Genomic DNA, 12,538 nt, shown 5'->3' on the forward strand with positions numbered 1-12,538 from the left:
GTGGAAAGATGGAAGACTGATGGAAGAAAAGACATTCGGAGGAGCCAAGACTGTCTGATCAGTTCAAAGCGCTTTTCTTTTACCGAGGAACCATGCTGCTCCCGCTTTGGTTCTGCTTTTTTAAATGAGTTTATCACGCTATGAGGAGCTGCCTCTGCCAAAATGTAACGTTTTGCCCCTTTTGTCTGCGCTGAGCGCCTCAATTCGGTCTACATTTATTATTTTGACCTTTCGTTAGCAGGGGATAGACTTCAAAGTGGACCCTCTCTTTTGCTGTCTTTAAGGAGACCTTTGTGCTGCTGCGGTGTGTGGAGAGAACGGTTTTTTTCTCCTCTTTTAAAAGTTTTGTTCCAGGGGCTGAGAAGAAAGCTGGAGTCTGAGGGAATATTGAATGAAAATTAAAATCAATTAGGCTATGGACTTTTGAGGGCTTGGAAAGACGCCGTGCGAAAAAAAGCCGAGATTTTCAAGTGAGAAAATGCTCCGAGTTGATATGCAATTGAGATGAATAGCCTCTTCTTTTAATTACATTTGCTGTGGTCCTTCTGGATGCTGTACATGAAATAGTCAGTGTTTAATGAGTAAAGGTGGGTTGTAAGTTATCCGGTGATCTTTAACCTGATGAAAGTTATGACTAAACGACATTGCAGTTATTCATCAATAGCTAACTAGAAAGTTTGAGCGGTTTAGTTTAAAAAGCTGCGATAGTTTTCATAACTTGCATTTAAGTTATTGAAAAAGGGATACAAATAGCAAGTTATTAAAGTTGAATTTAAAAAATACATTAAAAAAGAGCATATCTATAGTAAGCTGAAAATGCTAGTTATTTATAAACCATCGTTTCAATATACAGTGATATGTATGCCTATATTTTAATATATTTTTTAAAAAATGAACTCGTTTCTAAGAACAAGGCTAGGTTATTTTAAATATTTTTTTCCTATGAATATGTTGATCTTGTCGTGGGTTATAAGCAAACTTACTTCACAAAGCCGCACGAAACCTGCATTGCGCTGTATTTATAAACACTATAGTTCGTGTCTATTGTGCCTATTATGCACTATATCAGATGAAAACACTTAATAAAATTAATTAACATTGAAATAAATTGTCAAACAGGAGATATATCATTAAAAAAAAATCAAAAATACTAGGCTACTACAGCGACTTTATTATGAGGCTACATCAATGAAAAAGTCGCACGAGTGACTGAAAATACATCCACAGCTCCACCTAGAGGGTACAAAATGGAATTGCAACGTCTTTTCCCAATACATTTTAGTCATATATTCGCCGTATCAACATACAAAGTCAAATCAGATGGGTTTTGTAAAACCTTCATCAGTGTTGTACAGTAATTACAAACAATTTAGAAAGGTTATGGCAAAGCCATGTTCTCTCTCTTAACTGCTGAAGTGTATGCTAGTACAAAGCATGACTAAGTGTTTAAATTATACACAGTTACTATACTGGGTGCCTCTATTTATGGTGTATCAGCAAAGAAGGTTTTAAGGTAATAATACCAGACAATCAACAATACCCAGGCATTAATTAGAAATGGGTAATGTAGAAACCAAGTTAAATATGAGCTCATTGAACTACATGTAGGTCTGTCAACCCAAAAGTACAGATCCCAGTGTTTTTTTTCCTGAACACTTGATAAGAAAATTAAGGCAAAGTATTTTAATAACCACATCTGATCACAAACTAAACACCAGGGTTTAAAAATCACCATATTTTCCACTGGATTTTTAGTTGTCCTGGAATGCAGCCTTTCGCTTCTCAACAAAAGCAGTCATTCCTTCCTTTCTGTCCTCCTGAAAATTAGATCACAGCAAGAATGAAGTCATCTTTTTCTTAAAAAAAAAAAAAAAGGAAATGAATAAGTGGGAAAAAAGTGACGCACCGTCGCAAAGGTTGCATGGAACAATCTTTTCTCAAGTCGATTGCCCTCAGCTAAAGTCAGTTCAAATGCTGTAATTAAAGATGAAATTAAACTCAGTTTCTAAATGGCTGCACAGGACTATATGTATTTTTAAATCCGGTTTGGATGCATGAGCAAGTAATTCATGAAATGTGAGCAGAATATATTTCAACAATAAAAGTATCAACTATCTCTTTAATGTAACTCTTACCTGCGTTAACAGCTTCCTTTGCCATGGCTGAGACAAGTTTGGAATTGCCGGCTATTTTCTCTCCACATTTGATCGCTTCTGAAACCAGCTGATCCACAGGAAACACTTTACTCACCAGACCTGTGGAAATTAATATATTATTCCACTTCTTAAACTGAGAGAAGAAAGAAGCTATAGTGGAAAAGAAAGTTTGAAAGACGAACCAGACAGTTTTGCCTCCTGAGCTGAGATTCGGTCTCCTGTGAGAACCAACTCCATTGCAAGGGATTTCCCCACTGCTCTTGTAAGCCTCTGAGTGCCACCAGCACCTGAAGCCAAATAAATCATGTCATTTCAGCTGCCTTTTATTTTTTTTTATTTTTTTTATTTTTTAAGTATTCCCATTCATAATTGTTCTTCACCAATTATTCAACATAACATTAAAAAACTGATGCATTATTGTACCAGGAATGGTCCCGAGCAGGATTTCTGGCTGTCCAAACTGTGCTTTCTCCCCAGCGTAGATTATGTCACACATCATGGCAAACTCACATCCTCCACCAAGCTGGACAGAAAAATATATTTATGTTTATGCTTGAATCACTCAAGGGGGAATCTTTATGGGTGAATTTAAATATTTCACCTACCGCAAACCCATTGACCGCTGCAATAACAGGCTTTTTAACTGTTGATACCCTGTTCCAATGTGCCAAGAAGTTTCCACCATAGCATTCTTGAAAAGTTCGATTCTGCATCTCCTTAATATCAGCTCCAGCTATGAAGCAAAAGTGTCAATAAAACACAATCAATCCAGAACAGTTCTACATAACACACAACTAATTTGACAGATGGTTTCACACCTGCAAAGGCTTTTTCGCTTCCTGTGATGATAATTGCCCCTACATCGCTGTCAGCCTCGAATGCATCAAGGGCTTTGCCCACCTCCACCATAAGCCCATCACAGAGAGCATTCAGAGCCTTGGGTCTGTTCAGCTGGATGAAACCAACATTGTTCTTTTCACCCTTTTTGTCAACTAGTATGTACTGATACTGGCCACCTGCAGTAGATATGAAGGCGGGGTCAAACTAACTCACAATGGATCCATGCAATTTAAAATAACTTAAAACAGTATTGATTTAGCATATATATCACCTCATAAGAGTCCACAAGTTGTCGTGGCTTTTAACTGTGGAAATATCACTAGTATGCGCACTATATGTACATTATTATTATTATTATTAAATATGATTCAACTGTAAACAATCGCACACACATGTAACTGCGGCTACTATAAAGCTCAGTTTTTCCATTATTAAGTTGCAGAAACTAGTATAACACATTCAGGAGTCACAGAACTAGCGCAGGCAAATGACGCAAGTTTCCAACAAACGCAAAATTCGAGAGCGACACTGAAAAAGAAGCCATTAATCTCAAGGAGACGTGATTTCTGTTACCTGAACTGCATTGCCTTGTTGCAGCTAATGCAGACTGCAGCAGTTTACTGTGTTTTAGAAGTAACCCTGTGGATCTGCAGAGCAGCGACATGGCTGTGGGGTCAACGGTAACACTGCGACGCTGGAGTCGCACTGGTTGCCCGTCAATGTTTACGTCACTGCCTACTCGGGATGCCAGATACTGTATTAAAACTCCCCTTCCTTTATTGTTTGACGACTGCTCTCAGTACCAATAATGAATAGGCATGTGGTTTTTTTTTTAGCATTGAACCAAACACATACGTTACACGTCTTTCAGAGATGTTAAAAGAGTTAATGATTTTATATTTCCTTTTAAATACTTTTATTAGACATAGCCTTAGACATGTGTGCACACTATTCATCCTAAATTGTATGTGAAATTAATAATTTCCAATACTATTCAGGGCAGATAGGGTGGACAGTATGCACTGGGACGTAGGGTTTGTTTTCTTTTACTGTCTATGGTTTTAACACTAGAATTATATAGAAAAGATAGATGGCAACGGGAATGTTTTGCGCGTATAGCTCCCTCTACTGGTCACTTTCGTGAGTTAACTTGTCATTGTGACAAATGCACTGCCTTTGCTGTTTTTGTATTGCCCATAGAAAACGTATAACATACATAAGGGCTGATCCAAGGGTAATGTTAATTATGGCTTCAAAACATGTTATACATATTACAGTCAATTAAATAAAATGATTTATTTCTCCAATGAAAGAAACCAACCAGTAGAGGGCACTTTATTCTTGCAATGTAGAGTATTTACAGAATTTGATGCGGTTTGCGGTATTGCGTTTTGTTTGAACTGGTAAACCGCCAAGCAGTTTAAAAAATCAGGTGAAGCTTATGCTAAGCGTACTCAGGACACATTAAATGACTTCAAAGACTGTAAGGACTGATTTATTGGTCTGCAAATCGATTAGAAAAGCACCGAAATTCATGGAAGTTACAAAATTCACAAAATCTCGCCTTAAATATCAAAACACACTGCTTTCACATATTACCTTGTTTATGTTTATCCAGATGTCCAAACAGAATTAATCACCACAGGTGTACTTTTAGGGATTTGTAATGCACAATTTTATTCTCACATACTTTTTTTCACCCAAATGCTACTCTTTAGTTGTACCATACACATTGAAGTATTTTACAGGGGATGCTGGATGACAATATTTCATACCTTGGCAAATTATGAATTTACTGCTTGTTTTTTATTAGTTTATATAGCAGCACCTGCTTCAATCGCACATTAAGTGCATTACCAAAAAAAAAAAAAAAAAAAAAAAGATAACTTTGAAAAGTGCAACTCAAAATTAAATCTGTTAGTGTAAATCATTAGTAAGAATACCATTTTAGATCCCAAACAACAATGCCATATTTCTGGCAGATTTGAGATGAATACCATTACCAAGTTTCAAAAAAGCACACAGAACCAACTCAGGTTTTAATTCATGAAAATAATTGTGCACCTACATCCAACATCACAAACTAACTCTAAGCAATGGGCCACTTTAGTAATGCATAAACACATCTGAAATATTATCTTTAAATAAAAGAACTGAAATATTAAGCTCTAAAAGCAAAGCTCTGAAAATCCAAAAGAGGAAAAATCTAAAGAAATCAACTAAAATGTTGACGAACTGGAAAACAGTGAAAACTCAGACTAAATATCACATACACCACCATACAAACACTCTCTTTAATGTCAAGACATGATTGCAGTAGCAAAAAAAAAAAAAAAGTATATATATAAATAAATGAAGCATAGAGAGGCCCGCTTTAGTTTATCTACATCCAAAGTTCGAAGGCTTCAGAACAATGGTTTACAACAAGGACATTCATTTTCTACCCTCATATATGTGAACCAGTTTGAAAGACTGTAACTTCTGAGATACAAGACAAGAAAGAGCAATAAAGATGGAAGCATTAGAACTGGTATCAGTAATTGAGAATACTAGCAGGATCATAGGGAGAAATGCAACTTCAATGAACTGTAAGTCACTTTGGATAACAGCGTCTGCCAAATACATTCACAAAATCTATTAGCATACTAAGGTTTCTTAAAGCACAGTCAACACTATTGGCATTCTCTCCTTGTGTGTTCATTCTCACCGGTTATTTTTGTAAATACATATTCTCCCTCCCCATGTTTCAGTTATCCAGGTGTATTTTCACACACACTCATTGTTCAGAGACAAAATAAAGAATAGTCACCGTATAATTGTTAAAACATCACCACACAGAAGGAAGCTCACAACTCACTACAGATTTAGCAGTTAAATAGCAATACTGTTCAGTGGATAATATTGGTCTAGATGACCAGGTTTCATTTGCTAAGCATGTCATATCAAAGTATGTTTGCCACAACATGTCAGATGGGTGTGTGGTCATGAAGCATTTTACTTGTGCTGCAGTACCGATTCTCAGTCTCGATTAAACCATCTCTGCACGAGTTTTGAGGCACAAACAACTGCAGAGAAAATCAGACATAAAAGTATAAAAATGACCTACTTCACATTAAATGTACAATACTTCATTTAGCTGGAGCTTTCGGTCAGGAGTACCTTCTCAGCAGATTAAGGATCTTTAATATTGCACTTTAATAAATATTCTGATTTCAATGTTGACCAGACGCTGATGTGGGCAAATGTCTTTGGCTGGTGTTAAGTACTCTCTGGCATATAATAGAATTATTTCATCACATGAAATTTAGTCACATAGATGGATCAGTAAAGAAGACAAAACATTAGTCCTTAAACTTCATCCGTCACTGCCTCCGTGTCCATGTATTCCAGGACAAAGACTGACTAGAAGTATAATTTTAAAAATATTACAATAGTGACCATAATACTGAATATAAAGTAATACTGACTAATAAGGAGCATTGCTGACTCTTTCACTACAGAGCAGGGCACATTCATCCACACTACATTCAACACCATTCAGCATTTAGGGTCAGGAAGGTTTTTTTAGTTTGTTTTTTTAAGAAATTAATACCACTTAGTTTTCACAATAAAGTTAGTTAGTTTTAATACAATTAAATGTTTCTTGAGCATCAAATTAGCATATTAGAATTATTTCTGAAGGATCATGACACTGAAGACTGGAGTGAAAACTCATCGTTGCCATCATAGGAATAAACTACATTTTAAAATAAAATGTTTTTTTTTTTAAATATAAAAAAAAAATATATATATTTAAAAAAAAGTTTTTAGTGCAGTTCCCATCAAATAAACGCAGTACTGATGAGAGATGCCTTTTGAAAACATTCCTTTCAAAAATTCTAACCGACCCTAAACTTTTGAATGGTAGTGAACATGTGTATGATTAATGCAAATCAAGAAGCATTTTTGGATAGGATATCCAATCCTGCAAGAGCAGAAGAGTGGACAGCATTGTGGGAGTACGGGGCAGAGGATCTCAGCAAAATCACTGCTGAATACAGAAACATGCTGACCACTGACTATGTGTTTATATATTAAGAGGAGTGACATAAGGAGTATGAAGGAGGAGGAAAGAATAATAGATTTTTTTTTTTTAAAAGATGCTCACTTTACACCCACAGCGAAGCTATTACGAAGCCTATCAGTGGATGACAGTACATTCAAGAAACAATTCAGCCCTGTTATACCTGCTCCTTTTACGAGGTGCTAATAATAAAGCGTAAACAGATATAAGCGGAGTTATATTTTGCTAAATTGCTGCACTGAAGTCATTCTGGATTTAACATTACACTGTTGTAATTAAATACTGTACTGGCTTGGAAGAAGATTACTGGATGATCGAATTTCCAAAAATTAAAAACTTCCTCTACCTCAAAATTAAATGACCCTTATGGTTACATTCTAAAGAATTTCTGTGGAACACATTCTTTATCACCCAAAATGTGTAGTTGCAAAGAACAGAGACAGGAAAGGTATTCTATTTAAACGTCTACCATACAACCCCGCTACACGATTTGGAGATAAAATAACATCTTCCTTCCACGATATTTTAATTATTCAGATTAAATAACACAAATCAAACCCAGACGGAACAGCAAAATGCGGAATCTGAGCTCCTATATTCTAGCAGCCTAAGCATTTCAGAGTAACTCATCATAATTCAAAGCAAATTTCTCATCAGAGTGAAGAAGTAAAATCACCATTTTTTTTTGATTTCCTGAGTTTTGGATCATTTTGAACCTACACTGCTAGAGCACAAGAACAAGCACACTGGCAGTGTCTATGAAGAGCAGCTAAATCCCAGTGGCATATTGTATGTTACTGCCACAGAGTGCATATCAATGTGTGCGATCCCTGAAAAAGTATTGAAGCTAAACAAATAGGCTAAGCTACAATGTGAAGCAAAGATACTGGAAAACACACATCTGATATTGCAACCATTCATCAAACCTGTTATGATACAATACTCAGAAATCATTACAATGTGAGGATAGAGGGCAAAAGAGAAGTGGAAATGCAGATGTTGTTGATGTCTTTGTGTGAGCTGCGGCAAACGCACAGGTGCAGATGGTCACCTGTGAGAAGTCCTTTCTGGCGCGTGCTCAGGTGTGCTTGGTTAGCCCAGCTTGGTGATCTGAAGACTCCCAACTATCCGGATCATATTAATGGCTGGCAAAGACTTTACTTTGTGATAAAAGTCAAACAGCTGGTGTCCATCCACAAAGATCCTAAAACGCTGGTGCTCACAATGGATCTCAATCTGTATCAATGGGGAAAGGACAGGAGAGAAAGAGCGAAATCAGATCAAATCAAAAGAATCCTTTGTCAGTCATCGAGACACATTGTGCTGAAAGGAAGCACTTGTCTTACTCTGCACGGCTGCTTATCTCAGCTCAACAGTGACCCATTTTTTGGTTCGCCTTCAGCCCAGATTACAAACAATAAGCACTCATTATCTTCAAGCATCTCTAACCACTTTGGTCGTACAACTCTCCGCCACGTGGAATAATTTAGTAACTGGCTGTTATAAAGGAATAAACAGTCATGCAAAAGCAGTCACACTTTCTGGATTTATATACAGCAGTCAATATTTGAAGTGGATCAAATTTTGACTACTAATATATATACATACATACACATACATATACATATATATATATATATATCACTGGATATTTCCTTCTGTCTGAAAAGATACCTGCATACACAACAGCGGTAATGAAGCAACTACCATTAGTTTTGCACACTACTTTGGACTCATACTTCATGCAGATTAGAGAGCATGTAGATGTCAGGGTTTCAGCTCATTACCCTAAAAGGCTGGTCCGGGATGAAGGGGAAGTAAGATATGGGTGCCTCTTCCTCACTCCATTTCCCAGAAACCCGTGCATTCCTCAGAAACTGCCTTTCAGTGAATCTTGCGCTGAGTTTAAGGGCCACATCAGTGAGCTCTTCATCATCGTTCTTCTCCTCACTGTGGCCACAGGTCAAACTGATGTCAAAGCTGTGCAGAAAACAAACTTTAAGCATGTAAACAGCCAATTTCTGGTGCAGTGTACTGCCTAATGTTCTTGGTCTTCTTTTTTTCAAGATTTATTCATGTGTACTAATAGGTTTCGTATGTTATGTCATCATAACCATATTACTAAACATAAAAATATGACAAGCTTTGCATGAAGCATTACAAACTGTGTGCCAATATACCAAACATTACAGAGAAATAGCATGCATCTACTTTATATAGTAATTTAGGCCTGCATTGAAACCCATTCTCACACGGAGTGAGCATCACAGTGCATTCCTAATGGATCAGCAGTCGGTTTAGAAAGGCTGAATTCCTGAGCTGAAATGACACATTAGTACCACTTAACCATTGACATATTAGAACTGTAATGTGCATGCTTAATTCAAATGCTGCATAATCACAATTTAAAGACTAAGCCAACAATTTAACAAACTGCTCCATCCCCTTAGGCCAGGAACCAGTACTATACTCTCAAAAAAACAAATGACCAGCACATTAATAAATTAGTCTCAGAGAACAATACTGGCAAAACTCTCCAGTACCAAAAAATATCCTTAACACAAATGCAAGTCACTTTGGATAAAAATGTCTCCTAAATGCATTAATATTTATGGCGACAAAAATCCTTTGGAACTAGATTTAAAGAAACATTAAACAACTACACTACTATTTAAAAGTCTGAAGTTAGGAAAAAATATTTAAACAAATTTAATTATTATTCAGCCAAGTTTAATTACATTAATCAAGTGATAGTAACTTTCCATTCAAAAAATTATTAAAGCAAATAAATTAAGCAGCACAACCGTTTTCAACATAAGAAGTTATTTCTGAAGTATCACGTGACACTGAAGACTGGAGTAATGGCTTTCGAAATTCAGCTTTTCCAACACATAAGTTGCACTTTAAAATAAGTTATTTTAAATTTTCTATTTTAAGATTTTCTACAACATTACTGCATACAACATTTTAGTGTATTTAGCTCAAACATATTCAGAGTTGGTGAGCATGAAAGACCTTACCAAACCCCCATTTTTTAACCATAGTGTAATATCACAAATTAGTGTTAAGTCTTTTCAGCCTTGCCCATTCTTAGACTCTCATATGGAACATGCCTTTTGGGTCTTCACTTACTTACAATAACCAAATACTTTATTAATAAAAAATAAATATTTCACCCTAGTCCAGCTCTGTGGAGAGAGCCCTGTTACGGTTCTATATTTATAATATAAGGAAAGCAGTGACAGAACTGCAACAACGTGAATGGTGACTGAGAATTATAGTAAATATACTCCTAAAGTGTTCCCAGGTGTATCTATCTACATATATTTATAATAATATGTATATATACAGTATACCCTGCCTATCAGAGGATAAACTCATACTGGCTGGAACAACATAAGTTTATTGTGAACTAGCAGTGAATGAAAAGATTTACCACTTATTATTTGAATCAACATACTAAAATGTTACATTTCCAAGACACACCCAATGCTCAGTTTTTATATTTGTTTCCTTAACAGCTAATGCGAACACCCATCATCACTAAGCAGTGCACGCCCATGCAGTGTGTCTCAAGAAGATCAACACCCCAGTGCAATCTGAAACAAGAGGCTTGGTTTCTCAAAACGTAGTGCTGCCTATCTAGACAACATTTAAGGTGACTGTTAAACTGCTAGAATGTGCACATTCTTAAATGTATGCAATTTTGATATGAAAACATACCTGTCTGGCTCTGGATCAATGATGCCCATTATAATAATTTTCTTCCCAGGCCTCATCCCACCTCTGATCCGTCCACTAAAAGGAACTGTCTAGTATATCAGGGGGAACAAAAATCATCAATGTAACAGAGACTATATCATAAGAGAAAACAACGATACTTTTAAACATACTCTACCAGAATACGAGAGATGTCTTCTTTATCAGGAGAGATAAGCCCAGCATCTCCGAATGAGTTATTAAGGTGAAGATCATCTTCGGTATTCTTCAGATGATAAAGACGAGATTTACAAGTTTAAGAAAGCCCTTAAATGTGATAAATGCAATAAAGCACGAGCGCTGTATGCAGATGCACATGCAAATTATTAACAATAAAACGGCACTCCTTCTACATCTGCACTTCGACAAAATAAAAAACAGAATGTGCACTAAAAACATAAGAGAGAACAGAAAGATTTAAGTATTCTTTGTCTATTGCGGTCTTCCAAGTCTGCATTTCAACATAATCATTATGTTTTTTTCAACTCTAGGTGTGAGATGAACGAGTCATCTCTTTGCATGTGATGCATACGGATTTCCACTGTGCTTACTAAATAAATCTATTTTATTAACATTAATGGCTGACTGAAGAAAATCTGAAGCATTTAAGATTTCAAACGTTATTTGTGACTTACTATCGCGTCCTTTTCCATGCTCGCCACCGCCATCTTGAACAAAATACCATAGGATGCTTATCAAAGGCGGTCCAGCCCAGGAATCTGACAGTGTCGTGGCAGACCGGACAGGGAGCTGCAAGGTGCCTAAGTTCAAGAAGAACGCGGTAAAACAAACAGAAATCCTCGAAACGAATTAAGAAACAACTCTATTGTGTTGCTACGCGTGAAAGAAATATGCTGACGCGGATTATCGTACGGGTGGAGGTTAATCCCAGCCTCTATATGAACCTAATCTGCTCAAATCTCATTGGATCGGAACATAATTACCAACAGAATAATACGTGGCTACAGTTCAACACTTTTTAGTTTTAAAACATGTGGGTTTTCTTTCTTGAACGGTCTATGAATATTTTTTTTGTGTGTTCTTTGTAATGACTCATATTTTGTTAATATTGCATGAATATTTATTGCTAGGTAAATATATTCATTTCTTTGCATTTTTTGTTTGTTGTGTTGGATTTCGTTCAATTCTGAGAGAAAGAATTAAATTTTTTTCAGTATGTTTCTGATCTTTAAAATGTGCGCCTTTAGTGAGCGGCGAGAGGGAGACCCCTGGTGGCGGCTGACGAGAATGCCACCAAGTGGCAGAATAGATTGTGTTAAGGAATAGTAAAAAGTAAAAAAAGTTAACATTTCTTGGAAGATTCCATTTACCATTGGTCCATCCAAGATGTAGATGATTTGTTGGAGAAACTTAGCATTCCACAATTTGCTCACCAATAATATCGGCTACTCTGCGGTAAATGGGTGCCGTCAGAATCACAATAATCCACAAGGAATACACAACTCTAGTACTTCAGTTAATGTCTTGCGAAGTGGTTAGTGCCTTAAATTAGAACACGGCTCATTTTGAATGTCCGTCAATGGAGAAACATGCTTTTCAGAGGCAGGTGGTGTAGTTACAGAATCTACCAGCAGAGGCTATCAACGTCCAACAAAAGCAGACAAACCCTGACCCTTGGTGACTGTGCAGTTAACCAGTCAAATGAGAGCTCGAGGTTTCGGTCAGAGAGTGGTCTGTGGTGACTGAACCTAACATAAAA

General features: G+C 36.6%; 2 protein-coding genes across 2 annotated transcripts; both read right to left on the minus strand.

Moving 5' to 3' along the window:
- Positions 1-1,148: 1,148 nt before the first annotated feature.
- On the minus strand, positions 1,149-3,723 carry echs1 (enoyl CoA hydratase, short chain, 1, mitochondrial). Its single transcript, XM_026223965.1, has 8 exons — positions 3,570-3,723; positions 2,975-3,172; positions 2,762-2,889; positions 2,580-2,679; positions 2,339-2,443; positions 2,136-2,255; positions 1,907-1,974; positions 1,149-1,817 (listed from the first exon to the last, which is right to left on the minus strand). Exons 1-8 carry the CDS (start codon positions 3,658-3,660, stop codon positions 1,752-1,754), a joined length of 876 nt encoding a protein of 291 aa, XP_026079750.1. The 5' UTR covers positions 3,661-3,723; the 3' UTR covers positions 1,149-1,751.
- A 924-nt stretch (positions 3,724-4,647) lies between these two features.
- lgalslb (lectin, galactoside-binding-like b) lies at positions 4,648-11,759 on the minus strand. Its single transcript, XM_026223969.1, has 5 exons — positions 11,454-11,759; positions 10,958-11,044; positions 10,783-10,871; positions 8,847-9,039; positions 4,648-8,295 (listed from the first exon to the last, which is right to left on the minus strand). The coding sequence occupies exons 1-5, from the start codon at positions 11,484-11,486 to the stop codon at positions 8,152-8,154; spliced, it is 546 nt and encodes a 181-aa protein (XP_026079754.1). The 5' UTR covers positions 11,487-11,759; the 3' UTR covers positions 4,648-8,151.
- Positions 11,760-12,538: the final 779 nt, after the last annotated feature.

This window comes from Carassius auratus, chromosome 38 (assembly GCF_003368295.1).
Source record: "Carassius auratus strain Wakin chromosome 38, ASM336829v1, whole genome shotgun sequence".
In the NCBI taxonomy this organism is placed as follows: domain Eukaryota; kingdom Metazoa; phylum Chordata; class Actinopteri; order Cypriniformes; family Cyprinidae; genus Carassius; species Carassius auratus.

Excerpts from the sequence above, each read along its gene's own strand:
- echs1 (XM_026223965.1), bottom strand. The coding sequence starts at position 3,660 with ATGTCGCTGCTCTGCAGATCCACAGGGTTACTTCTAAAACACAGTAAA. Across the intron at positions 2,444-2,579 it reads CCTGCTCGGGACCATTCCTG|GTGCTGGTGGCACTCAGAGG; the intron begins GTACAATAATGC and ends ATTTGGCTTCAG. Across the intron at positions 1,818-1,906 it reads TCCATGCAACCTTTGCGACG|GAGGACAGAAAGGAAGGAAT; the intron begins GTGCGTCACTTT and ends TCTAATTTTCAG.
- lgalslb (XM_026223969.1), bottom strand. The coding sequence starts at position 11,486 with ATGGCGGTGGCGAGCATGGAAAAGGACGCGATA. Across the intron at positions 11,045-11,453 it reads GCATGGAAAAGGACGCGATA|AATACCGAAGATGATCTTCA; the intron begins GTAAGTCACAAA and ends TATCATCTGAAG. Across the intron at positions 8,296-8,846 it reads TCCCGGACCAGCCTTTTAGG|ATTGAGATCCATTGTGAGCA; the intron begins GTAATGAGCTGA and ends CCATTGATACAG.